At 43.6% G+C, this 25,950-nt stretch overlaps 7 protein-coding genes across 11 annotated transcripts in view; 2 read left to right on the top strand and 5 right to left on the bottom strand.

The window, feature by feature from the left end:
- Window positions 1-282: 282 nt before the first annotated feature.
- LOC125761196 (prolyl endopeptidase FAP) lies at window positions 283-11,420 on the bottom strand. Of its 2 annotated transcripts, XM_049422125.1 has the most exons (14): window positions 10,155-11,420; window positions 8,627-8,741; window positions 6,844-6,942; window positions 6,632-6,735; window positions 6,451-6,545; window positions 6,040-6,356; window positions 4,932-5,076; window positions 4,568-4,856; window positions 2,488-3,425; window positions 2,215-2,406; window positions 2,087-2,139; window positions 1,915-2,022; window positions 1,634-1,839; window positions 283-1,568 (listed from the first exon to the last, which is right to left on the bottom strand). In XM_049422125.1, the coding sequence occupies exons 1-14, from the start codon at window positions 10,215-10,217 to the stop codon at window positions 1,434-1,436; spliced, it is 2,859 nt and encodes a 952-aa protein (XP_049278082.1). In that variant the 5' UTR covers window positions 10,218-11,420; the 3' UTR covers window positions 283-1,433. The 2 variants fall into 2 exon arrangements, with proteins under 2 accessions (XP_049278082.1, XP_049278074.1); XM_049422117.1 differs by lacking the exons at window positions 8,627-8,741; window positions 10,155-11,420 and having other exon boundaries at window positions 6,844-7,616.
- Window positions 11,421-12,154: 734 nt separating this feature from the next.
- Window positions 12,155-12,614, bottom strand: LOC125761397 (NADH dehydrogenase [ubiquinone] 1 beta subcomplex subunit 1). Its single transcript, XM_049422486.1, has one exon. It carries the CDS (start codon window positions 12,419-12,421, stop codon window positions 12,254-12,256), a length of 168 nt encoding a protein of 55 aa, XP_049278443.1. The 5' UTR covers window positions 12,422-12,614; the 3' UTR covers window positions 12,155-12,253.
- Window positions 12,615-13,004: 390 nt separating this feature from the next.
- On the top strand, window positions 13,005-14,787 carry LOC125761357 (syntaxin-16). The gene is made up of 5 exons (XM_049422409.1): window positions 13,005-13,396; window positions 13,473-13,570; window positions 13,648-13,738; window positions 13,802-13,883; window positions 13,956-14,787. The coding sequence occupies exons 1-5, from the start codon at window positions 13,316-13,318 to the stop codon at window positions 14,630-14,632; spliced, it is 1,029 nt and encodes a 342-aa protein (XP_049278366.1). The 5' UTR covers window positions 13,005-13,315; the 3' UTR covers window positions 14,633-14,787.
- Window positions 14,788-15,054: 267 nt separating this feature from the next.
- On the bottom strand, window positions 15,055-15,801 carry LOC125761381 (cytochrome c oxidase subunit 6A, mitochondrial). The gene is made up of 2 exons (XM_049422461.1): window positions 15,597-15,801; window positions 15,055-15,464 (listed from the first exon to the last, which is right to left on the bottom strand). The coding sequence occupies exons 1-2, from the start codon at window positions 15,691-15,693 to the stop codon at window positions 15,229-15,231; spliced, it is 333 nt and encodes a 110-aa protein (XP_049278418.1). The 5' UTR covers window positions 15,694-15,801; the 3' UTR covers window positions 15,055-15,228.
- A 228-nt stretch (window positions 15,802-16,029) lies between these two features.
- Window positions 16,030-25,950, top strand: part of LOC125761324 (tRNA-dihydrouridine(20) synthase [NAD(P)+]-like) — a 34,675-nt gene continuing 24,754 nt past the window's right edge. The window contains exon 1 of the mRNA XM_049422333.1: window positions 16,030-16,641. The gene's annotated coding sequence lies outside the window, so the exon portion shown is untranslated. The remainder of the gene's footprint in view (window positions 16,642-25,950) is intronic.
- Window positions 17,089-18,682, bottom strand: LOC125761388 (small ubiquitin-related modifier 2-like). Its single transcript, XM_049422474.1, has 3 exons — window positions 18,524-18,682; window positions 17,708-17,827; window positions 17,089-17,609 (listed from the first exon to the last, which is right to left on the bottom strand). The coding sequence occupies exons 1-3, from the start codon at window positions 18,539-18,541 to the stop codon at window positions 17,475-17,477; spliced, it is 273 nt and encodes a 90-aa protein (XP_049278431.1). The 5' UTR covers window positions 18,542-18,682; the 3' UTR covers window positions 17,089-17,474.
- LOC125761234 (glutathione hydrolase 1 proenzyme-like) lies at window positions 19,210-24,304 on the bottom strand. 4 transcript variants are annotated; one of them, XR_007418089.1, is made up of 10 exons: window positions 22,637-24,304; window positions 22,136-22,546; window positions 21,851-22,051; window positions 21,483-21,729; window positions 21,260-21,404; window positions 21,109-21,154; window positions 20,798-21,038; window positions 20,612-20,725; window positions 19,534-20,528; window positions 19,210-19,343 (listed from the first exon to the last, which is right to left on the bottom strand). XR_007418089.1 is itself a non-coding variant. In XM_049422197.1 (10 exons), exons 1-10 carry the CDS (start codon window positions 23,863-23,865, stop codon window positions 20,382-20,384), a joined length of 1,809 nt encoding a protein of 602 aa, XP_049278154.1. In that variant the 5' UTR covers window positions 23,866-24,304; the 3' UTR covers window positions 19,210-20,381. The 4 variants fall into 4 exon arrangements, 3 of the variants coding, with proteins under 3 accessions (XP_049278154.1, XP_049278137.1, XP_049278145.1); XM_049422197.1 differs by having other exon boundaries at window positions 19,210-20,528; window positions 22,637-22,882; window positions 23,855-24,304; XM_049422180.1 differs by having other exon boundaries at window positions 19,210-20,528; window positions 22,637-23,440; window positions 23,855-24,304.

Below are 25,950 nucleotides of genomic sequence, written 5' to 3' on the forward strand. Positions count from 1 at the left end.
TACCGCTCGGCGTGATTTTGAACTTGTTAGTTAGTAAAGACTTATTTAATAAAAAAAATGAAGGAAAAAAAAATTCAAACACAATAAATTAGTCGAGTTTATATTCGTATTTGGTTTGGTTTTTTTTTCTTTCTTTTGTTTTGTTGTCTTTTTGTTTTAATTTTTATTAGTTTGTTTCTTTTGCGCTATTCCATTTTTGTTGTTTCATTGCCTTTTCCAACCGGGAGTGATTTTGCTTTAAGTAACAAAAGTGAAATGGGAAGTTTCAAAAAATGGTGGATATTTTTGTTGTTGTTGCTTGCGCTTCACTTGCTGAGCTTCCCTTTGCTTGACTGTTGTTTTAAAATCTATCGCACAATCAACACACATTCACAAACACTCACATCCACACGCGCGCGCACACACACACAGTGCTACTTGATTAAAAGTTTTATTAGAATCCGTTCGTCCCTTTTTTTGCTTCTCGCCTTAAAGCATTAACCACTGCGTTGTGTTTTACATGTGCGACCCCCTGAACGTATGCAATAGCTTTTCTTTTCAATTTGCCAGCTTTTATCGGAAGCTTTTAAAGGGCTCGCTTTTAAAATGTGTGTCCAAAGTGTGTTTCCACTTTGAAGAACATTGGTAGCGCGACACAAAAATTAATGATTGTATACATTCAGGCTGCCAACAATTCTAAAATCCTGTTAAATGATCTTTCTGCCCCTCCTACACACGGGGGGGTGGGGGATATCTGCTTCTATAATACTAATTGGGATCAGGGAAATATCTTCCGGTGCAGCAGAACTTAATTACATCGGTGAATGTGTATGCGGGACATCTAACATTCATCACATACATTACACACAGCTTGCCTAACATAAACGACACATTTAACACCATGTATTAACCATCCTGCACTGGTGGAAGTTTAAATTTCTCTTTAAAGAAAATAAGAAAAATAACTTAGGTATGATATTCCACAACTATTCATTATCAATTTTCCGGTGAAATTGTTGCTATTTGTTCTCCTGTCTAATATCTAGGTATTTAATCTCAATTCGATTTACTCAAATCCACCTCTCGTTCGTCCGCTTTTTCCTTCCTTTACGCGCATGTGTGTGTGCGTGCGTGTGCGGATGTATGTCACGCGTTTGTTTATTGTTTAATGTTTTGTTTTCCATTTAGTTTTGCTTTGTTTTGTTCGTACACCCACATTATATGTATCTTTTGTTTACCTCTTTTTTTAGCAAACCGTTTCTAACATGCAAAATGTTGCTTTCGTTTATATTTTCTTCTTCTTCTTCTTCTTTAATTATTTGTTGTTTCTTTTCTTTTATCTTTAAATTATCATTACTCTATCATTAATCAAACGTGTTTTGGGTTTTTTTTTGGTTTGTTGTTGTTGTTGTTGTTGCGTTTGCTCTCGTTTCGGTTACCTGCCGCTGGAAGAACTACGTTTTAGACAGGAAGAATGCTGACGTCCAGTCCTGATTATCGTTGCCGAAGTTCTCCTCTATGTACGTCTCGATCGTGTGGTACAGATGCTCGGACACGCTCCGATACTCGTGATCTTCATCGACGTACATCTGGCCAGTGAGGGAGCAATTGTATGAATGATCGTATGTTTCGATTCCGAACCTTAAACACCTACCTGATGTCGGAAGATAATACCCCGGTTGACGAGCGAACGGGTGAGCAGTGCGGCATGCTGCTCGTGCACAACACAATCGGCCGTGCTGTGGATGAGCAGAAAGTTTTTGGACGCCAGGCTAGCGACCTTGGTCGACAGATCCGACTCGATCAGTGACCGCTCGGTGTCGTCCTGCTGGAGCACATACCGTTCGGTAAAGAAGGAATCTGCAAAATGTGTCACAACACGAAACCAAGGTTTATAGATGTTCGTGCGATTCACGACCGTTAAGCGGTACTTACTGTAGTAGCGGAAGGAAACGATAGGTGAAATGGCGGCCACACACTTCAGCACCTGGTTCGCATCAGTAGCAAGCATCTGCATCGCAATGTAACCACCGTAACCCTTGCCTGTGAAACGATATGATATTTCAAAAAATTGATTCCAGTGCGTAAAGTGTCCATCTTCACGTACCATAAACACAAATACGGTTAGGATCTACCAGCTTCAAGTTGTCCCGCAAATACCTGGCCACCAAAATAAAAAGAGTTCGTTTAGTAGTCATTATGGAATTCTTGTGGACACCCGAACACCGAACTTACATCAGCACGGCCAACTGATCTTCGACCTCGATGCCGACGCGTCCACGAATTTGGGTCTTGAGCGATTCGCCCTGAAATCCGGACCCCCTGGCATCGATCTGTGCGATAATGTACGACTGGTGGCTGCTGAGGTACCAGTTCCAGTCGACGCTGTACTCCTCCGACACGAGCTGCCGTTCCGGGCCGGCCTCACTAGTGGGTCAGAAGCAAGAGAAGACGAAAAACATAACAAGCACTTCACGAAAAAAAACCCAATGTTCTTCGCCCACTTACATGTGCAGTATGAGCGGCAGCTGTAAATCGTCGTCTTCCTTCACACCGGGCGGCAGGAACAGTTTAACCTGCGCGTTAAAATCATACTTAATCTGTACGCTGAACGTCATTATCTGTGGCTTCGCAAGCTGGACCAGCTGTTCGCGCAGTTCGTTGCCATCGTTCAGTACGCGCACCTTACGCTCCGAACCGGCCTCTACCAGGTACGTGGATGGTGATTCCGGTCCGAGACATTCCTGCACGAAGTACGTGTAATCGTCGTTAAACGAGACGCGATTAAACAGACAGTTGTTCGGTCGCTTCGATGGTGTATCGTTACCGCCGTCATCTTCGCTACCATCCGATGGGCCACGACCGCACGTCACGCAGTACGGTACGGCGGAACCGAACGGGCGTAACAGTAGCACATCGCTCGCATTATGCCCGGGACGGCCGGTGTCCGGGTTCGCATCGAACGAAGTACCACCAGAACCAGCTGTTCCACCGCCACCGCCCGTCATCGATGCCATCTGTTCGAGCCCGAGCGGTATTTTGTAAAGGTGCCGTTGGCCCGGTTTATGGTACGGTGCCGCCATAAAGTAGACGAGCCCACGGCGCTCATCATAACCGACGATTTCCGTCACCTCGAACTGTCCCATGGTCAGCGTGATGGTGCGCTTCGTACCGAGCAGCACCAGCACCAGATGGCGATAGTAACCGTGCGAACCGTCACGCACATTTAACCGCTTCAGCATGTACAGATGGCGCGGCATCATTGGTACGGGCGGGTTCGTCGGTGGTGGTGACGTTGTTGTCGTCGATGGTGTCACAGGTGTTGTTGCTGGTGCAGGCTGCGGTGCATCGGCAGCGAAACTTTCCAGTGATGCCGGACGTCGTATAAACAATGGCGTCTCACCGATTAATACCCACGAGTTGGCGACAGCCTTCTCTTGGAAAATCTGCAAATCAGATGATTTTCTTTACTATTAATACAACAAAAACCTCGTGTACAACAAATGTTTTTAATGCGAATTTGTTGCAATAAGTTTCTTTTCACTCAAATAATGCTTTAAATTAAGCAAATAATAAAAAATCAGAAAAAAATTTTCAAAAAATGTTCAACTCGAAAATTTCATAAGGCTTACCCCTTACGATTTTTTTGGGAAATTTTGCAAAAAAATAAAAGTGATTTATTTTAATGCCAATGGGTTGCAATGAGTTTCTTTTCACTCAAGTAATGCTTTAAATAAAAAAAGTGTGAACACAACTCACGTATTTACTCTTTTTGCAACTCAACTCAACGGCTGCATGCTTACACTCCTGAATGAGTAAATGATAAAAGCGTCGCTAAACTCCTCGTAGTGAGTGAACGAAACTCATTCAATACAACTTTTCAACTCACTATCTCGCTCTTACTCACTTTGCAAATCTCTAAACGAAACGTGTTGGTTAAAAAATTAAAAGGAAGAATGGAGGCGCCCAGTATGTTGTGCGGTGTTATATTTGTACACAAATAGTTTACATTAAATTATGAATTGTGACTTCATTCTGAAATCAGCTTTCTTTATAACATATTTTATGGTAAATAAATAAAGTAATAATTTCATATAGTCGTTTCGGTGGAATTATTAACAATATTTTATAAAGTACTGGGCGCCTCCATCACAGTCGTTTCGGTGGAATTACTAACAATATAGCATAAAGTACTGGGCGCCTCCATCAAAGTTGTTTGCATCATTCGGCAACGATTATAAATCTATTTTTTTAAACTTCAGTTTCAAATTTCATTTATAATGATATTAGTTTTATATAAATTGTATAAAAAACTTATGACTCCATTATTATGTTGTTGAGGAAATGTGTTTTCCCATCACAAAGGCGGAAAAATTGTTTTTCTTTTTTTGACTTTATTTTACTGACTATGAAGGTTTAATGTATAAACCACTGTAAACCTGCTTGCAGACCTAATAATAAAATCATTAACTCCAATAAGTTGTCTAGAAACATCGATGAACCTTTGGTTGATCAATCAGGTCACCCCAGTATCGATTATTCCCTTAATAAAAAAAACAATGTCTTTAAAACATTTCAGTTGCCTTACCTCCACACATGTAAAGGATGGTGCTCGGCAGAGCAGTACGTGTGATACGCTCTGATTGCGGCTGGCATACGTTACGGACAGCTCGGTCGACGATAGCCAGCTGAGACCGCCGACGTAACTGTCCGTGGCACGGATGTACGCCGGCACGTTGACCGGTTTCGGGAAGATGTACTTTAGCACGCCCAGATGTACCACGTACACCGTCACGTTCGGGTTTGCCGAATGTACCTTCGGGTAGCGCAGGCTATGTATCTTAGGATACTGCTGTCCATCACCGTACCAGAGATATCTGCACGAATAACACACGTTTTGTAGCAAAGTATGTGCAGATAGTGGATGGGTTCGTGCAAAATCGTATACTTACTGATACTCCTGTACGCTAGATAGATTAAACGAGAGAAAGGATAGATACTGTCCGTCGGGCGAGAAGAGTAATGACGGTCCCTTTAGCTCCAGCACGTTCGAGTAGAGCCAATCCGGCACACCATTTAGTACCGGTCCGTCTCGTCCTGCATCAAGACGGTTGTCGGGGCAGAAAGGAAAAGAATTGACAGAATTGAGTGGTATTGACACGAGATTGATATCATTGCTTAGGATCTTGTAAACACTAGAACGACCAGTCACAGTTAGTGTTGGGTCAAGAGCGAAAGAGGTACCTCAATCGCTCCGCTCACCTTATTGTGTGCGCTCCCGCTCCCATTTGAAAATTTCCTAAGGCTATAGCTATTTTTGGGAAATTTTGTAAAATTTCCTAAGGCCATAGCTATTTTTGGGAAATTTTGTAAAATTTTATAAATTGATTTATTTTAATGCGAATCGATTGAAATGAGTTTCTTTGCACTCAAATAATGTTTTAAATTAAAAATAGAAAAAAAATCGAAAAAAAAATTTCAAAAAAATTTCAACTCGAAAATTTCATAAGGCTTACCCCTTACGATTTTTTTGGGAAATTTTGCAAAAAAAAATTAAATTGTTTTATTTTAATGCCAATGGGTTGCAATGAGTTTCTTTTCACTCAAATAATGCTTGAAATAAAAAAAAGAGTGAAAAATAATCAAAAAATAAAAATAATCTAAAAATTTGTAATTTTTTTTAGGCTATAGGTACCTTAAGCGCACCGCACACTTTAGACAGCGAGAGCGGTGCGCTCCGCGCTTGCAAAAGAGCTACTTGACCCAACACTAGTCACAGTGTCTACCCTTTTTAGACTCTTTTTAGTGAGTCGAACCTTGAATGGGTCATTATACGGAGCCAACTCGTTTATAAGTCGCTTCCTAGAACACATATATTTGTATAAATATTTTAGGAAAATATACATTTTGAGAGAGATTTGAATGGTGGGAGTTTTGTTAATGTAGATGAAAAGTTTGAGTAGAAAATGAGGGTCGTTTTAGTGTTAGAAACAATTCTTCCTCGAGAGACAGATAGCTCACGTTTCACGGAGCCCCCAAAAACAAAGTGGCAACACCTACCGCTGGTGGTGATGCGACAGATAAGATCGTACTGCACGCGCGGCTTGTAGTAAATGTCACCCTGGTGCACGTACGCAATGCCCTGGGAGCTAGTGGCCGTGGCGGATGCGGACGAACCGGATGACGAGGACGATGACGATGCAGACGATGGCGAATGGAAGGATTGTTGCCCGGCCGTCTTCTCACCACCGACACTGCCGGAACCGTTCGAGGCCACCGGCGCCCACAGGACGTGCTGCAGCTGTGGTGCCGTCGTGTCCAATTCCTTCGCTGACAGCGAGAACACGTTCGACGAGGATAAATCGTACACATAGTAGCTATGGGAGAGAGAGAGAGAAAATACAAACAACACTTAAGAATCTCAACCATCGGGCACAGGAAATCACCATCGGTGCGGTGATGGTGGCCTACCTGCGGTTGTACCGTTGCGTGTTACCATTCGACGCGTACAGCAGCACAAAGTTCCGATCCGGTGACACATCGTAGCTGTCAACGTTCAGCTGCCTCTGCGTGTAAGTGTGTGTGTAGTAGTAGTAGTTTGCAAGTGGTTAGTGGTGAAACATTTGCACACGGAAGAAGGATGTACACTTACGAAGGTGGCATTGTTCATGAGAACCTCGAACCGGAAACCACCGTCACGGGTGATTTGCAGCGCAGTTAGGCCACCTTCCGAGTTGATGAACACATACTCGTACCCTGCCGGTGTATGGGTTGGGACAGAAGGAAGAAAGAACGAGCTTCGTAAGAATAATTGTGTCAACCAACCGTACGGCCAACCCCCCCCCCCCCCCCCCCCAAACTTACGATTAATCCAGGAACCGTTCTGTGTGTTCCATTCATATCGGCCCGATTTAATATCGTACAGCGATATGCGACGGCCGTGCAGCTTCGAGCTTTCGATCTCTACGGAAAATGGCGGTTTCGGGTTAAAGGTAAAGGTGAGACACAAAATGGTAGAAGCGGTAAAACAAATACCAAAGAAAAAAAAGAAGAAAAGAGAAACACTTTTTTTAAAAATAAAATGTAAAAAGAAAAGAGAAAACAAAATCACACCGAAAAAGGCACAAAGGTACACGAAACATACACACACACCCAAACAATTTAAAACAAAAAAAAAGCAAATGAAAGATTGAACCAGTGTGTGATTAAAACTCAAAGGATACAGCAAACAGTATAATGGAAAGATAGTTAGAGCGAGTGAGATTGCGTGAGAGACAGAGAGGATGAACATCAACACACATACTTTAATGTACCATTAGCGATAGTTTTTTTGATTTTTTATTTTGTTCTAATTTAAACTTTACTCACTAAGCTGGTCTACTAATCGACACGATGCAACAGAAACAGAGGTGTCAAACAGAATGACAGGTGTCAAAACACTTAAAAAAAACAGACGATAAATGCTTTGGGGTGCAAAATACAAATGTTTCCTGTTTTCTAATACAAATTTTAATTGTTTGTACACTTATCGAAGGATAGTAATGGGGTTGGAGGATCGGGGCTATCGAGTGGGGAAAAGATTCCGCTATTGGAAATTTCAAACGCACAGCCATCTCGTGCGGGCTTAATCTGACCCTGTCTAGGCACGTGCTTTCACACTAAACTACCATTTTCGGTTCATTTTAGTGGTGAACAAGCAACATTCCAAACATTTAGCAATTTAATCGCATTAAGCGTAGATAATCGTAATGACGTCACTGGCCTTTGACTGGTTGGACATTAAAGGGGAATTTAATTTTCGCTGGCACACCCGACACGGCAAACTTAGTTTACAGTTCACAGTCCAGTACGAGCATTGGAAGCACTTATACACTTATACAGAGTTCACACTGCTAAAGAGAGATAAGGATATTGGGATTGTTTTAATTTTTTTAACTGCAAAGCGAAAAACAAGCGAAACAAGGACAGCGAGCGTAAGCAACAAACCCTTTTTACGGGATGATTTCACCCCTTAAAGACAGATGCAGCTCGAGGCAAAGAAGCCACTAAGAATAAAAATTAAAATACAATCAAACACACACACACACACACATGCATTAGTGCAACCAGTGTCGATTGCGTACTAGCAGATGTGGATGCTTTAAATTAAATTTCAACTACATTAGTGTGCGTTATATGGGGCTCTATACACTCCGTTCGTCCTTCCGGAATCGAGCAAAGTCATACCAAAAATGCATTCCACTACCGGAAAAAGGGAGAAAACTGGGGGGGTGTACTGGAGGTGGGGGGAGACTTGGTGATTATGTGTACCCTGTGGGTAGGTAATGCGGGACATCTTACAGTGATCAATTAAAAAGACGGAACCCTTACATGATAAACAATGTAAGAAACAATTGTACAATGAAAGAACGTTTAATAAACAGTGAAACAGACGTACAAAAAGAGTGAACAAAGAGGGGAAAAGCAAAACAACAAAATTAAAACGAGAAAAAGAGCGAGAAAGAGAGAGAGAGACTGGTTTCGTTTTGTTTTTGTTTCTGTTTAGTGGTGTTCAGCATGTATTAGGTGAATGTTTTATATTTTTGTTGTTTTTTTTTTTAGAAAGAAAAGACAAACAAACAATGAAACACGGTAAAAAACAATGCACCTGGTGATAGAAGTAGAATGGAAAACACAATTAGCCCCAATACGGCAGCAATCACTAAAAGCGCAATAAAAATTCCTCTCCAATTTCTTTTTTCCGAGGAAGAGACAGTTAATTCCTATGCAGAAGAATAAAAGCGAAAAGAGAGAAAGAGAGAGAGAGAGAGAGAGAGAGAGAGAGAGAAGTAAAGGAGTTGGTTGAGATAAGAAGAAGAACGTTAGTATACAGATAGAAAAGGAAAAAGAGAGAAAGAGAGAGAGAGAGAAAGAGAAAGAAAAGAGCGATCAGTTTTCCTGCGTTACTTTTCTGCTTAGTAGATGTGTAGAAAATGTTTTGTTGTACTTTTTTTCTCTCTTTATTGTTTGTATGTTTGTTGTTCGATTTTTTTGGTTGTTGTTTGCTTGCTCTAGCGATTTACTATTGTTACTATTTAAGTATGTGTGTATGTTATGTATTTATTTCACACGTTAATGTGTTGCGTAGCGGAGCTTTTCTTTTTTGTGGGGAGGGGGGAGGGGGGGGGGGGGTGAAGGATTGGTTTAATTGAGGTTAGGAGAGCACAAGCACGCGCACAAGCGCGCGCGCTTTTCTATTGGTTATAGGTTAATGTGCCATAGTACGTATTGTGGTTTTTTGTTGTTGTTGTTGGTTTTACTTCTTTCTACTACTTCTCTTTTGGGCGCTTCTCTAATCCCCTTTTAACAGGGACATTCATCAACACACGTCGGCATGTTTTTGGATTGTGTTATTGTGCCGTTACACGCAAAGGAAGGTTTTTGAGGTTAGGGAAGAGAGAGAGAGAGTTTTCTGTTGTGTTGTGCTTGTAAGGACATTTGTTTCTTTTTTGGGTGTTTTATATTTTTGTTGGAGAAAACAAATTCCAGTACGGTGAGACGGAAAGACGGTCACTGTTAGGCACTGTCCAGTGTTGTATGATTCTCTTATCGTTTGAATTGTTATTGTTGTGTGAGAAAGGCAAAAGAGGAAGCACTTCTAAACGAGCCACTATAGGCAGGCCACGCAACGCTCTAGTACAACAAAAAAAAGTAGGGTTAGGAATCGTTTTGGCTGGTTGGAGTGGTTTGAGGTTAGGCTAGGTCGTTAGGCGGCACTATAAAATTAGCACAGGTTGAAGCAGGACAAGAGACAGCAGGGACATAGAGCAGTGGAGCAGTGGAGTAAATGGTCTGCTGTTCGGTTTTCTCCTTTCCCACCAGCTGCCTCGGACGGTGGAAAACAGCGTGCAGAAAAGCGAGAGGACACTTTTGGGAATTGATTGGTACTCTTGGAATATTTGGAAAGCGGAGCGGACTTGTGGAGCACACAGCTCGAACCACTTGGATGCTGGATGGAATTAAGTTGGGTTATTATTATTAGGTTGTTTGTTTCTTTTTTTTTGTTGGCAATGTCCCCTGCTCGGAAAGATCAAAGAGGGTGAATAGATTTTTTGGGGGAGGAAGGGAGCAAATGCGAGGGGGGAGGGGGGAAGAGGGGAGCGACTGAACTGATCTTGTTTGTGTTTGCACTTCACCTCGAACTGCGAGTCCTTCTTGTTCCGAACGGTCGCATGGCCCGTACTCTGGACGGTGTTCATCTTCGCTGTCCTTGGATGGTGACTCCGGCGGTTTCCTCGAAGGTCCTTATCACCCGCCCCAAGGACACCGCTAGCGTGCGGGGTTGGGCCACCGAGCTCCTGCAAGGGGTAGCGTCTTGCTGCTGATAACGTTGATTGGATATGCTGTTTGCTATGGTTTCTTCGTATCCAGTGGCCAAGATGTTTGATTGATGGCACACGCTGCGGTAGCGCTCTTTCGCATGCACACCCTTACACTTACACGCACACCCACACACACACACAGGCCACACTCACACACAGGCCTCTTCTTTCAAGTGTCACCCTTTTGCTACTACCTTAACCGCAGTGGCAGGACACTCTGCACCCGTGGCAGGGCACTTACTCCACTTACATCGGCTGCCGCGTGGTGAGTGGTTCCGATCGGAGGGATCGCAAAATCTGTGCTTTCGCGCTTCAATCGCCCCTTGCTATCTGCATCATTGGAGCAACACTTGAGCGCACCCCTTTTGTGGTGGTGGGGTGGATAGAGTCGCGGTCAGAATAGTGGATGTCAGGCCAGGGAAACGACTACAGTGACTTGAACGAGAGAGTGTAACAAGAGCCACCCATGCAGAGGGCCCAACACACATACGCGGGACCGTGCGCGCGCGCGCACGCATACACTCACAGCAGCACACAGCAATCCCTTACGCGCACACACACTCGCACACTGACGCACAGCAGGCCCGAAGCGTTAGCAGACTCCGGAAAAGCACCGTACCGAGGGGAGCACATACTGCAGTAACACGCACGGTTTATTCCGAAAAGTATCCGCCACCGAACAACGAAATGCAAACGAGCCAAAGCCAAAGCGGAATCCGCACCACAATTCCAGCCAGTCCCTTCTTCCGTTTTCCACCACCCCCTTTCCCCCCTTTTGCCACTACTCTGGCCCTACAGTACAGCGGTGTGGATACAGGGACAGCGAACACGGACACCGCGTACGGACGGCGTGTGCATGAATGAATTGAATGAATTTGTGTCCTTTAGCCAAGTGTGCCAAACCGATCCTGTTTGCTGGTTGCTGGCACATCCGCGAGCACTATCGCATCCAGTACTCTCTCTCTCTCTCTCGTTCTCCCTATTACGGAGGTGCAAGATTTTCCTCTCCAAACCTTTATTTACATCCAGTGGCCGCAAGGACACCGAGCGGATCCTTTGACATATGTTTGATCCTTTTGCTCGGTCACCCGAGACGGTGCACCCGTCCTTGCAAATGTTTTCGCTCTTTCTGTTCAGGTTTGGCCCCTTCAGCAAACTCCTCTCGAAAGAAAGGAAAAACAAAAAAACAAAATGGAGCACACCATAAGGACATGTAGCGTGCAGTTTTCATCTCCACCGTAGGGTAGCGCATTCCGCCAGTGTTGGAAGAAAAATAAACAAGAACTTCTCGGACAATGCGCTCATGCGTAGTAGCATCGTGGGTGTTTTACATCGTTCTTTATCGTCTCTGGTTCTCCCCCCCTGTTTCTGTACTTTTCATCCCCTTACTTATTGTGTGCTTTTACTCCATCATGTACATCTGCTTAACCGGTGTTCTACATAGAGAGTACGTACTTCTTATGCATATCACCGTGAAACCTACTTCCTTGAGGAAAACTGAACAAAGAAATGGATGGATAAATTATATTGCCAAAGAAAAGGATAAAGCTAGGTCATTAGTCGACCTAGATAGAAAACGGTTTGCTATGAAATGCAGACTGTTCTAACTTGTTGTGGAAATCTAGAGCAAATAGTTACAACGTGTTTTCTAATCCCAACAAGTAGTACCCACTTGAAACGTGTTTTCAACCTGAGATTCCTCATCGCCTCTTACTGTTTCTATCCCTCCTGAGTGCTAGAAATAATACAGTATTTATTTAACTTAACTCTATGCATGCACGAATTGTGAATCGCAAGCAAAATAAATACACAAATTATCGTTAAGGATTCACATAATTGTATTTCGATTTGCTCTATCGAGCAGGCTTCTATTGCCGCCTAAATGTTCTGCCTGCGTCATCCTTCGCCTCTCATTAAGGCCACGATGGTTTTTCACCCTCCTTCAGTGTGCGTCCGTAGAGTGCACTCTTGTCACGGAACATCGTCATCCGTTCCGTTTCCTTGCAGTCCAGGAACCAGCCAATGCCGAACCCAAACATCGGCACCACACTCCACAGATACTGACGCGTTATTCCGAACATCGTACGTCCACAACGGGGCGATTAGCTGGCGTTTGATAGTGGGATTAGGTTGATACGGTGGCTTCGTAAGACCGCTTACGCGTGCTGGACCTGCTGTTTGTTATGCTCCAGCCGAGCCTTCTTCCACTGCCGGGTGTAGCTGTAGTCCGCTGCAATCGAACCGAACGCTAGCGCTGGAAAGATAATCACGACCCTGTAGCGGTTCCAGAAATTGCGAATCATTGGCTGGCGGGTTACGCGTGTGTCCAGTGGGCGATGAGAAATGTAATGCGCAAATGAATTAGCGAAAGTATTTCACAATAAATCGTTTTTATTGAATGAAGAATTTTCCCTTACCGCTCTCCAAAGTTGCACCGAATTATGTAAGTGTCAAAGGAGCGCATTGACGTTCCGCGTGTTTGTTGATGTTCGCTCTGACAGCTACATTCAGAACAGAAAATAATAAAACGACACTTTTCCAGGTAAAATACTACTAATATAATTGATTTCATTATACTAATAATGTGAGACATGGTAGTAAAATCAGAAATTGCATTTCAAGGTTTAATTTTCTGTATTCGGCTACATGTTTCAACAACTATAGAGCACGCAACCTCCAATATATAATGCTGGAGGAAATTGCATAGAAAGAATACTAATGTATCTTTTGCTTTGCTACAAACAGCTCTTTTCATCCAATTTGGCAATGAATTGATATGTTTCATTTTTTAAAGATAATTTACATGAATTTGCATGGTAAAAAAATACCAAAAACCGCCGTCAGCCATGCTGTCAAACAAGGGAACGTCAGTCCAATATCGATCGCAATGAAAACAAACAGAAAACAGGTGTAAAACGGTAGAGATCTGCAAGGAAAAATCATTCCGTAAATTCAGGAAAACTCAGCTTGCCATCATGTCTCATCGTAATTTAACCGAATTGTTTCATATGCTACGAAACAATGCTGTGCATAACCGGAACGTTGGTTATGAAAATGTAGGTATACGTGTGAAGTGAAGCATATGTGTGGGGTTTTCTTTTAATGTTCGATTCCTTTTCCCTCCTGTGGTAGCACTCGGACAACGAAAATCTGCTTGAGCCAGCGGGAAAATCGAGCGAACAACCACGATGGATTGGAAAGTACGATGAAGCGAACTATTTGCTGTTCAAGTAAGAGATTTGTTTGTCTAGCAGTAATGGAAAGAAACGCTAAATGGGTATATTGCTACGTATGCTTGATGTTGTAGGATTCAGGAACGTATCAACGAGGTAAAAAAGCTTCAAACGGCAGAAGTTCGGTCGGTTCTGAGTGATGAAAATAACACCAGTAGCAGCACGGTAAGATACAAGTCTTATTTTCTAAATAGATACTAATAAAGTTGTCCTTTCTTTGGTTTCCAGACTGAAAGCTACATGATGGAAATAAAACAGCTCATTTGTAGGTGTCACGACAATATCAACTCTTTACGCCGAATGGATAATGGTATGGCTAAAGGATAGCTTTGCTCGTTTACCTCCCTAGTTCTAACATTCGTCTTTCTTTTCCCCAAAACAGGGCTGGAGGAAATTCTGTTAAAAAACATTCAGAAGCACTGTTTGATAATGTTACAGGGCTTGACGGAGCAGTACCGGCTGCTGCAGGCACACAAAACAGCTCGCACTTTGAAAGCAAACGAGCCGGGTCTGTCTGGTGTCGGTCCGAGTGGTATAGGGGGAAGCAGCAGCAGCAGCAGTAACAGCACGATTATTCGTAACACATCATCCAATCCGGTCGACACGTTCGATAACTTTCTGCAGATGGAATCGGATGGGCGCGGTGCCGGCGCTGGTGCCAGCTTCGACGACGACGGGGACGATCAGCAGCTGTTGGACGATTTCTTTCAGCTGCCCGCCACCGGTCTCACCATCAACCAGAAGCAGATCATGCTGATACAGGCGGACAACACGAAGCTGCTGAAGAGCCGGGAGGACGAGGTGTTGCGCATGACGAATTCGATAACCGACCTGAACGTCATCTTTAAGGACATCTCGAAGTTAATACAGGAGCAGGGTACGATACTGGACCGGATCGACTACAACATCGAATCGGCACAGGTGCGCGTCAGTGACGGGCTGCGCCAGCTGCAAAAGTCCGAATCGTACCAGCGCAAAAACCGAAAGATGCATTGCATAATGCTGCTAGCGTTCGCAATTATGTTTATGATAATATTAATCATCTTTACCAAGCTGTAAGCGTGAGACGCTACATTCCAAACGGCACCGACAATGGATTACGGTAAGTCAGTGTTATTTATTATTTTATGTTCTGATTCTATCCTCTGATACGTGTGCAGCCTTATTTATGTTTACTACTTTAAATGTAATTATAAAATATTTCTTTCTACACGTTGTGTTCTTGTGTTTGGGATTTTTTGTGGTGTTTTGTATCACAAAAAGGATTAGCTTCCGAAGCAGTTCAACTGTTCCATTTTAAGTACCTAAAATTATTATGTAATTTATCACTAACGAACGGAGTTTAAAAGGTAAAATACTAATATCCACATTAGAAATACAAAACCACATCTAGTTGGATGTTTTACCCCTGTATCTCTTCCTTTTTCCATCTAAACCTCTTCCCTCTTAATCTAACTCTACAGCGAATCAAAACAACAATGTTATCATTATTGAATCATACTCGGTCGCAGAATTTATTTAAACAACACTATTTGCCGGCTGGAAGCGGCAGATACCCGATGGAACGTCCCTCCCGCTCCTTTCCTTGTGGCGTTCACTACCGGATGTTTGATGCCGCCAGGGGGGATGTACGTGATCCGTCGCGCATCTCGTCTCTAGTGCTCGTAACCGTCCGGCAGCGCGTTGGTGTGTGGGTTGTGGAACAGGCTCTTGTTGCCCTCGCCCCACGGGAAACGCTTGTTGCGGATGCGCAGGTGCTCGTACTTGACGAACTCCGGCTGCGGGTGGCCGTGTTCCTCCTGGTGCTTCAGGTAAGCGTTCAGCATGCACAGACCGACGGCGGGCATGGCCACAAAGAACGACAGCTTCTTCCACACCTTGTAGCCACCGGCTGGAAAAGTAAAACTGTTAGTCGCACTGTGCAGGCGTAATTCGTAGATGTGCAAAACACCAGTCGCAGCTGATATTATGTAAGCCACACGGTAACAGTAACAACAAAAAAAGTACATCCCATCCAACCTACCTTCATGGCCGGCCACGGCAGATGGTCCACCGACCTGGGCATTGCGGGCGATTGATTGCGAGATGGAACGGCGCAGAATGTGCGAAACCAGCGACATGATTGTAGGTTTGTAATTTATTTCTGCTCCGTGCGGGAATGGAATCTCACTGCTTCTCGGCAAACCAACACTGCAAATTTGCTCGCCTTCTGTTCAATTGACAGCTAGTTTGACAGCGTACTGTCATCGTGAAGGAGCGAAAAAGAAAGCAACAATGTCACCTGAGCAAGACAGAACCCGTTTCGCGCCAGATGGCGCTACCAGCGGTTATTGTCATATTGCCATTTTGAATTTCAGTTTGACCGCAGCGGTCGACGATCAATGTAAGTGCAGTGGGTGCCCACACTAATTGTAAAGTATTGAGTGGAACTTCGGCCAAAAATGTGGCGTGTCGTCGTTCTTCTGGATCATACGCATTACTCCAACGCATTTACCGCTTATGTGATCATCAGTGATTTGATTGTGGCAACGATATAAATACGGATGTAAACATTTGCCATTCACCAACACACATGAACAAACGCATGGGATTTGACAACTGGGGTCGATCCTCGATAAGAAAAACCAAATGTTCTACATGACTACACCTCCTGTTATACCCACTTTGGTTCGAACGAGCGTGTGGAAAACAAAATAATCGTTTTCCCTCTGTTTTTCTTCCTAAGAAAAAGAAATAGAAAACGGAGCCAGGAAACGATTCTAATGATGTTTACAATCAAGTTATTGGACAGTTTATGTTGGCCTAAGCATGTAGTTTGGTCCGTAAGGAATGATTCTGATATCATAACTTCAAACGACACTTAAAATCGCAGGCCTGGGGTTGTTGATTACACTTTGCCTCATACGTAAAATCCAATTTGCATCGTTTATCAGAGCAATTCTACGAAAAAGACACATGCCTGTTTCCCAGCGGCGAAGTGGTAGTTGATAGTTGAAGTGTGTAAGTGAAGTGATAGTTGATAGTTGTGTGACAGAGGGCCCCGTTTTCTTCTCCGCACCAAAGTACAAGTAAGTACGATCAAACGTTTGTTCCGATACTAACATTCTCCAACTCTAGATTCGCCACTAATGCTTCCATTCATAAATGATCTTCTATGACAACTCGTTACCTAGCTTTCTTTGTAATGAGATGCCCTATGAGAAAAGCAAACACTTAATTTTCACCTTGTACAGACAGTTGTGTTTTTATTTTCCATGTAACATATTTCCGTGCAGTTCAGATCAATCGGTTTGTTATATGCGGGTTTTCCTATTGGCTCGTTCCATACCCTTATATCCTTTCTGAAGCTTACATTATGTTACAGTTGTTCTGTATGAGAAAATGTTATGCCGTTATGATTTCTGCTGACAATATAGCCAATTATACTTGTTTAGCCGGGAGAAAATTAATCATCTTTTGTGTTTTGGTTAGATTTGCTGTGTTTGAACTGGGGAACTAAATGATACGCGGAAGTGTATATTGACATCCATGTTTACTTATAAATTCCAACGCATACAATTCGTGACACTTATGCTTTCTGTATTTGTGTATAATAGTCTCTTTCGTGCGTAGCAAGGGCACCAAAACCCTTAACAAATTGTTGTCTTCAACACGTTAACTACCCAGGCGTTTGGTTGGTTTGGGTAGGAACATGTTCACTTTCAACCCCCGGTGGGGACTGACACTGCCATGTCGAGTTAAGCGCGTCTTTTCCAATTTAATGATTTTACATTTGCATAAATTTAGTTGAAGGTAGAAATTTCATGGAATCATACAAATACCGCATCAGCATACGGTCGTAAGTCGAAGTTGGAATAGTCAAAAAAAAAAAAAACTTAAATCTAGTAACGTACGTTACATTTTAAGCGGTACCGCCGGTCTGTTGCTGGTAGACTTCAATTGTGTCACCTTCCTCCATCTCGAGGGTTGTCGGTGTATCGTTTTCGTTGATTGGTTGCCCGTCGAATCGGAAGCGCACCACTTGCATCGACAGACCCTGCCAGGAGAAAAACAAAAACAATGTGTGTGATAGTATAATAGCCAGCTATCTTGCAATTGATACAGTGAAGAAATTACAGTCCACCGACAACTTACCGCACGATCGCAATAAGCGTTCATCAATTTGCGGAGTGGTGTGTGCTTCTTGATCTTGAATTGAACCACCGCATTGTCCTGTCCCAGGACCTTCAGGTTGATATGCTCAGTTTCGGAACTCTTCTTATCCTATAGTTATACATAATTGAAAAGAATATAAATCATTAGGCAAATGAAAAAAAAACAACAAAATCACTATTGAGCTAGCAAGAAAGGGCATTTATTGTGACAGGTTCAAACATGTTCGTACAAGTCTCAACTGCACTTATAACCTTTTCCTGAGAATGCTACTTGTTTTCTGGCTGAATGACTAATCTATTTTCCAGTTCATTGGAAAATAAAAAGAATCGCTAAATAACTAACAATGGGACACTTGCACAGTTCGCAGCTGTAATGGCGTCCCCACCTATTCGAGCAATCTCATCGAATCGAGGACGTGGAACAAGGGAGAGAAGGGGAGGGGGTAAGAAATGTTTTACCGAAGAAAAAAAAAAGCATTCACAAGTAATCTACACAGGCGTTACAATTGAAGTATTTCCTCAACATGCTGTACTTATTTCAAGCTAAACACATTTGATAAAACCATTAGACTTACCGAAAGCGCATCAAATGCCCGGCATTTTGAAGAAATGATTGAAGGGGTGATGAGCGTGTATCCGTAAAGCCGACAGCATCATGGTGACACACGCCGCAATGACGCCGGAAATGGACCACACAGGCAGGAGGATTGAAACAAGCAAATGACGCAATTCCCCTTAGTTAGTTTACCATCCATTTGCAAGAAGTTACGCTAACTCTATTGCCACTATTACATACCTTCTTTTCGTCAGCCATCTTTTACACGCACACAATGGAAAATATACGCTTAGCAGGAAAGACTATTAATGCAGAGACTCGACCTCGGTTCGCTTGGTTTGCTTGGTACAACAGTCACCTATGGACGCAAAAGTTAGAATGAAAATTGAGCGGTGAAATATTTGACAACCCAGCTAACCTTGCATTTAAACCAAGGTTCCTACAAAGCTGTACGCGCTGTCAAAATGAGCCTTTTTATAGCAAGCACAGTGGAGCGACGATTACGCGTGACCTTTTATCCGGCTGTCCCATAATCCGTTATATTCGCTTATCCGGCAGGGGCCAAATCGCGATGAGTACGGATAAACGGCGTTCCATTGTCCACTCTTTAAATAGAAAAAAGTATAAAAAATTCAACAAAAATGAAAATTTCGTAAGGCTATAACCTTAGGTTTTTTTTGGGAAATTTTGCAAAAAAAAATTAATTTATTTTAATGCGAATTTGTTGCAATCAGTTTCTTTTCACTCAAATAATGATTTAAATTAAAGAAAGAGTGAAAAATCAGAAAAAAATTTCAAACAAATTTTCCACTCGAAAATTTCATAAGGCTTACCCCTTACGTTTTTTTTGGGAAATTTTGCAAAAAAAATAAAATTGTTTTATTTTAATGCCAATGGGTTGCAATGAGTTTCTTTTCATTCAAATAATGCTTTAAATCAAAAAAAGAGTGAAAAATAATAAAAAATCAAAAAATTAAAAAAAATATGAAAATTTTCCTCATTTTTGCACCAAATTTTGCCTATAACTCGGTCGGTATCCAACGAATCGCCAATCTTTAACCTGTGGTCGATAGATGGCACCAATGGCTACATTTTCTTCTTGGACAGCCATGCCCTCAGATGTCTGTGCCAGAAGTTATTCGAGGAACCAAGTTCCACACCCTGTTTGAGAAAATGTAAAATTTTCCTCATTTTTGCACCAACTTTTGCCTATAACTCGGTCGGTATCCTACTAATCGCCAATCTTTAACCTGTGGTCGATAGATGGCACCAATGGCTACATTTTCTTCTTGGACAGCCATGCCCTTAGATGTCTGTGCCAGAAGTTATTCGAGGAACCAAGTTCCTTACCCTGTTTGAGAAAATGTAAAATTTTCCTCATTTTTGAGCAATGTAGCAAAAATTTTAAATGTGATATATTTTGATGGGAATTTGTTGCAATAAGTTTCTTTTCACTTAAATAGTGCTTTAAATAGCAAAAACTCCAACCTTTGCCGGAAAGGGAATAACACGGATAATAGATAGATGTATGATGGAGGGGGGTTTCTGTTTCATTGCAGTTTATTTTACTTTATGGTTCATTATTGAGATGGAGTACGTTTATTTGACTGCTTGAGCATATTGAAACTTAAATGGGTTGCCACCTTCGATGCTACCGTCTTCAGGACGCCATTTCCAAAGTACGAGCAGCACAGATAATATTCGGTTATAAGACGGCCGGTTTAACGATGACAAACCATAAATGAAAAGATTGTTACGTTTGACGTACTCAAAGTTTAATAATTCTGGCATTTGTTAATACCCATACCTAACTGCGTATTACAAAACATTATCTACGTAGCACCAAGAGATATACGCTGAGCAGGTCTTTCATTTGTTGACGAATACAGTTCTTTAAATGCTTTGGTTATATTACAAAGTAACGAATGCTTATAACCCGTAAGTTTATGTCTAGTATTACAGCAATGTTAAGGCTAATTCGCACGAAGTGCGTTGTTTGTCCTATGGCTACCAAGAGCTTCTCGATTACATATTGCATTTAACGGTTTTCACAGCAATCGACAGCAAAGCTTGGCTGGAGAGAAAGAGAGCCGTTGTTTTAGAATCCTGCCACGTCACCACCCTTCCGGTAGTCAGCGTTGGCATATACCCCGGATGCATTCTGGGCGATTGCACAAATGATAGAACCACGCTCTCGGTAACGCGTCGTTTGATGTCCTTTACCTCGCCATCCTTTAACAATCAGCTACAAAGTGCAATGAAGAGTAACGAAACATGAAGGAGATTAAAATTGATCTTAAACCAAAGTGATCCTAAGGATATGCTTACATCCAGATTGCCGTACTCGTATTGTACTGCCATTGGTATTAGCTGATGATGAAACCTCGGCGCATCGATCGCTTCCTTGATATCATACCCAAACCATAGCACACGCATTATCGTCTGCCGAGAGAAACGAAATCAGATAAATCCCCAATAGTTAAAGGTAAAGGTGGTTATAATGCTAAAACGTACCAGTGCAACGGCAGTGGTGATTTTGGTTCCACCGGCAGCTCCAATCACCAGCTTAACGTTATGTTCCGGATCCGTTACGATCGTAGGTGACATGGATGAAAGTGCTCGCTTGTGGGGCCGTATGAAGTTCGCTTTTGAGCCGGGAAGTCCGAAGTAATTACGCAAACCAGGCGACGAAAAGTCGTCCATACCGCTGTTTACAATGATGCCGGTACGCTGCCCCATCAAGCCCGCTCCAAAGCTACAGAAAATGAAGACGTGTTTGAAAAGGACGCCAAGGAATGCATACATGCAGTGCTGTAAAAGCTTACTAAAAGTTCACTGAACTCGTCACGGATACTGCATCTCCAGAAGGTGCTATTGGGTGATGTGTGAAGGGGTTGTGTATTGTGCAACGAGAAATGAAAGATCATATGGGGAGAAGTTATTTCTGATACTTGACGTAGATGAAGCCGTCTTTACCTAGCACTGATACATGTGCGGTACCATCATTGTTCGGTGTGAAGAAGAAACCATCGTAGTCTGCCGGTTCGGACCGTGTTAGTGCGTCTTCTATACGGTTCCTGATAGCTTCTGCGTACTCCACTGAGGTGAGATTAGACGTAAGCTACGGGTAGAAGGGTTTATCTGCACATTGTATCTTATCTGCCTTTTTCAATATCGGTCTCCACGGTGGATTACCTACCTCAGCCACATCGACGAATCGTGGGTCACCGATTTCTGTTCGTTTGCCGTACGCAAACTTGAATGCCTCCACGATACGATGAACCGTACGTATGGCATGTTCGATGCTGCGTGCATCGTCCGGCTGGAAGTGATAACCTTTGAGGATGTTCATGATGAATGCCAGCAGGACACCACTTGCCGGTGGTGGCACCACGTACATTGTGTCCCCGTCCAGATCGATCGGAATGGACTCATTCCAGCGGACACTGTAGCATTAAAACAAAACAAACATTATTATCTGATATAATACTGTACACATCTATTTTCCTGGAAGCTCCAGTTCCCACAAGGCTCTGTAAATGTCGAAAGATATAATAGTAGGCCTACCTGTAGCTCCGCAAATCATCCATAGTTATGATGCTGCCCATATCGTGAAGATCCGCAGCAAAGTCGTCCGCTAGCGTGCCCTGATACAGTGTGTTGCCGCCCTCCAACGCGATTCTATCGAGTGTGTCACACAGTTTCGTTGGCCGTATGTAGTCTCCCTGCAGCTTTCGACGACCAGTTGCTGGGTCTGTAAAAAGGTCTCTGTTTTGGGTGGATAGCACAACACAAACAGTTAATACCACCACAGAAAAGTATTGGAAACTGAGCGCTTATGCCGTGCCGTACCTGATCCGCTCGTCGGTAAGCGCTTTGGAGTTGAAAGATAGTGAATCTTGCATGTGCTTGGAGATTGGAATACCGGCGCGGCAGAGCTCTTGCGTTGGACGTAACACTTCGCTCCAGGCAAGTTGTCCGAAACGTTGATGGGCCTCCCAGTAACCTTTCAGCTCACCAGGCACAGCCACCGACAGTGGACCTTCGTTTGTGGTGCTTGGATCGTGCAGATGCATATCTTCCGTTGCCTTGCCGGCTGCAATTTCCCGCGCATCAAGCGTGTAGGCACGACGTTCCTCGCGCCGGTAAATGTTCATCACGAACCCACCGCCCAAGCCCATCGATTGCAAGTTGGTAAGCCCGGCACAGAACATGGTACCGATGGTGGCATCAACTGCCGAACCATTCCGTTTTAACAGATCTCTAGAAAAAAAATGGCCATACATGGAGTAAACAATTCGCTCCATTTACGTGTGGAGCAGTAGTTGGAACAGAAGCGGATGACGACCTTACCGACCAATGTTACTGCAAATGTCCGAATCTGAGCAGATGGCCGCCGTTTCATACATGTGCAGTGTGGTGTAGGACAGCTTTACCGACAGATCGGTGTGGCCCGGATCCGGCGGTACAAGTGCGTCGGACGTTCCATGATGTGGTGCAGTTTGTTGCAAACCGATGCCAGCTTCGTACAGATACGGCCGGAACCAGTACAGCAGAACCGCTACGAGCGGTACATGGAAGTATACTACTAGTGTACGGCTGGTGAAGAAAAGGTTTAAAGGCGCAATGGTTAACATCAGGTTCATAAGAACAAACATTCACTGTCATGTCGACGAATGTGTCAAACCATTAACATATGCACCATTGATTGTCCAAGCGAAGATTTGGCATCGTGCGCTACCGTATATTGAACCGAAACATCTTCAACACAAGACAGAAGGCACTATACGGCTACATTATCTGCAGCGAACTCCCTATATGTCTGATGTTCACGCTTTTAACACACTGCAAGCACATCTTGCTTCCCTCCAGAGCAGACAATCGGCATCTATCGTTACTTCATCGTGTTCAATCACCTGCACGACACGCGGCCGGCCGTGCGCATGCTCTTCGCGAGTGGCACGCAGGAATATTGATACATCTTCCGTCCCGACTATGCACCAAGCGGTCGATTTTCCTGGACACATTAGGAACCATAGCTGTGCACACACACATTGACGTAGATGGTAAACACAGCCGCTACACACGTGAGACCAACCACATAAAGAAATGGTATGCGTAACGCGAAAGCGTAGGAAATTGGGAAAAAGCCGAGATCTAGATGTCACCGAAAATATGGCAATAGGAGTGTATGCGAGAACGAAACAAAAATAACATTGGAGAATGTAAGTATTCGGCAGTGGAACAACGGAACAGAACAGTAACACAAAAAACCGGGATACGATAAAAATGGGTCCCTACTCCTACCACCGGATGTGGTGATGTGTGTTCTGGAAAATCAGAACCAAGTAAAAGGAGGCTACAGGGACTTAAGCTTATTGATCCTGGTGGCGTGTGATGATGCCCAGAGGCGTTGAGCTTTAACGTATATCGCCGGATGTGGTGAGCTTTACCCCACTGGTACACCATTGATTGAGCACGTGACAATGTTGAAGGTAGGGGTTTCGCTTTGATTGCGGTTTCTTGCTGGCTGATTGGCACATTGACAGTTAGATGAGGCTAATACATTACCGGTTGATCATCTCTTTCCGCACCAAAACTCTCGTTCACACGTTTGCCGTTGCGTCGGAACAGGAAGGATGAAAGGAGACACACTAGCAGCAGTACGTCACCATGATGGCTGCAACGCACTTCGGCTTAGAGTAAGGATCCACCTCCAGCAATAATAGACAGGGTGATTGAGATAACGTATATCCAGTGGGTGACACTTCCCCTAGACTACTTGGACCGGAATATTATAGAGCAATCAGAACAATCACCGAATCGATCACCATTCACCAACACGTACGTGTTTGCTCGCGCGCGTTTGAAGATGTTTCCGGCACTGGTCAAGCTGTGCGGTAACTCCGTGTGCTGTGGCTGTGGATCAGGCTCTAACGATGACGATCAAGCGCTTCTTCCCGTTTTGGCAAGGTTCCGAATTGCGATCGCTAATCAGTGATCATTCGCCTATCGCTTCTTCTACATCCACGTGGTATTTGCCCCGGACCTAGTGGTGGTAGTAGAGAGGTCCGGTCACATCCGTGCCGTTCTATCTCTGCTCGGCCGACCTCTTTCGCAGGGGGAACGATATTTTTACCGCCTTTTTTTTTGTTATTCGGCTCCACTTCAGGTTTTTGCTGGTTAGTACGTCTCCCTTGCACCGCTGTTGGTTTCGGTTTTTATTTTCGGTCGTACGGCGTTCGTGTTGTTGGAGGGCGTTGTGTAATGTAATGCTGTCGTCGGTGTCGCAACATGCGACGTTTCTGCCGTTCTGCGTACAATGTCCAGGTCATTTCTGTTGGTGTTGATATTGCGTGTTGCTGTCTTTTTTAAAATACACACCTCACATGGTGTTATCCGTTATAGGGGTTTTTCATGACCCAATTCTTACTGCTGCTTGGGAAACGATTGAGGAACGGTTCGACGGTTTGGGGTTGGTGCGTAGTCAGATGTACGGTTTATCTGCTCCACACCCCTAACAGTAGACAGCATCGGACGAGATCGTGACAGGAAGATACCAGAAGGTTGTACTGTGGGTTACGGTCGAGGTCGTCGAAGGTATTCGTCTAAATTAAACGCGCTCATACGCGCGATAAGAAGAGGTCCATTGAGATTTTGGGCAGGTTTTTTTTGGATGTTTGTTTTTGTCTTCCCTATTTCTGAGCGCTCATGAGCGTAAGAGAGAAAGAGAATACGTTGAATGATTGCTAATACTACACAGTAAACGCGATAAGAGTGATCTAGACGCTTCTGGAAGTCTGCGGCTACGGCCGAATCTGTTCAAACTCCTCTCAAGGATGTGTATTGCTACATGCTATAGACTGACATTTAGAATGAATGATTTTATGCCACAACTACTATCACGTACACTTCATGGACGAACGTTCCGTCATAGTGCACGGCTAAATATGATCTCCAAACAGTGGTCAAGGTGAGAAATGTCGTCCATGATCAATGCAACGTTGTCTCAGGCACTTATCGGAAGAAGCGTAATTAGCTACCGTCCGCCATTCCATTAGCATATAGCCGTCAAATGTTACCGACAGGGTTCGTGTACTTATTTGTTCATCGGTCTATTTGCGATACATACGCTTCCGGTGCGTATATAATTGTGCACCCATCGGGGGTGGTGGACACGGGGTTTTCCACATCCACTCCATTCTGTGGTAAACACATCGAGTTTATAAATGTGCTTCTATAAATGAACTTCTGCCATTTGCCGTTTGTCACTTTATTGCACATCCCGTCCCGGAAAAAAGCCGTTATGCCGGTGTACCACATCAAAAAGGTACTACATTAAGGTAGACGAGGTAGAGAAAAAAAAGGAAGTGAATGTTATTGTTGGTTCTTTACATTAGTGTGTCAGCGAGAGCGGTTTGATTACATTCACCAGTACTAGTTAGCGGCGCATCAGTTGATGGTGCAAAAAGTTGATTAGACCACACTGTCTGCCACATCGCACAGTGGTGCTATTTTTTTCCTCTTTCTCTCTCTCTCTCTCTCTCTCTCTTCCACTCTTTCGGTGGAAACAAAAAAAAACGGATCCTCCCCCTGTTATCCGACCCCAGTCCAAAAGGGATGGAAGGAAGTGCATCGGCGAAACACTTCCGGCGGCGACGATGAAC

Source organism: Anopheles funestus, chromosome X, assembly GCF_943734845.2.
Source record: "Anopheles funestus chromosome X, idAnoFuneDA-416_04, whole genome shotgun sequence".
NCBI classification, from domain to species: Eukaryota; Metazoa; Arthropoda; class Insecta; order Diptera; family Culicidae; genus Anopheles; species Anopheles funestus.

Bases quoted from the DNA above. Each gene is read 5' to 3' on its own strand.
- LOC125761196 (XM_049422117.1), bottom strand. From the start codon at position 7,270: ATGTTCATCCTCTCTGTCTCTCACGCAATCTCACTCGCTCTAACTATC. The intron at 6,546-6,631 runs GTAAGTGTACAT...ACTTACACGCAG, and splicing joins TCATGAACAATGCCACCTTC to AGGCAGCTGAACGTTGACAG. The intron at 3,426-4,567 runs GTAAGGCAACTG...TCTGATTTGCAG, and splicing joins CATCCTTTACATGTGTGGAG to ATTTTCCAAGAGAAGGCTGT.
- LOC125761397 (XM_049422486.1), bottom strand. From the start codon at position 12,421: ATGTTCGGAATAACGCGTCAGTATCTGTGGAGTGTGGTGCCGATGTTT.
- LOC125761357 (XM_049422409.1), top strand. From the start codon at position 13,316: ATGTCTCATCGTAATTTAACCGAATTGTTTCATATGCTACGAAACAAT. The intron at 13,397-13,472 runs GTAGGTATACGT...CTCCTGTGGTAG, and splicing joins GGAACGTTGGTTATGAAAAT to CACTCGGACAACGAAAATCT. The intron at 13,884-13,955 runs GTATGGCTAAAG...TCCCCAAAACAG, and splicing joins TTTACGCCGAATGGATAATG to GGCTGGAGGAAATTCTGTTA.
- LOC125761381 (XM_049422461.1), bottom strand. From the start codon at position 15,693: ATGTCGCTGGTTTCGCACATTCTGCGCCGTTCCATCTCGCAATCAATC. The intron at 15,465-15,596 runs GTAGGTTGGATG...TTACTTTTCCAG, and splicing joins TGCCGTGGCCGGCCATGAAG to CCGGTGGCTACAAGGTGTGG.
- LOC125761388 (XM_049422474.1), bottom strand. The intron at 17,610-17,707 runs GTAAGTTGTCGG...TTCTCCTGGCAG, and splicing joins ACGCTTATTGCGATCGTGCG to GGTCTGTCGATGCAAGTGGT.
- LOC125761234 (XM_049422180.1), bottom strand. From the start codon at position 22,941: ATGTTTGTTCTTATGAACCTGATGTTAACCATTGCGCCTTTAAACCTT. The intron at 21,405-21,482 runs GTAGGTAATCCA...TTCTACCCGTAG, and splicing joins GATTCGTCGATGTGGCTGAG to CTTACGTCTAATCTCACCTC. The intron at 21,155-21,259 runs GTAAAGACGGCT...ATCACCCAATAG, and splicing joins CGCACATGTATCAGTGCTAG to CACCTTCTGGAGATGCAGTA.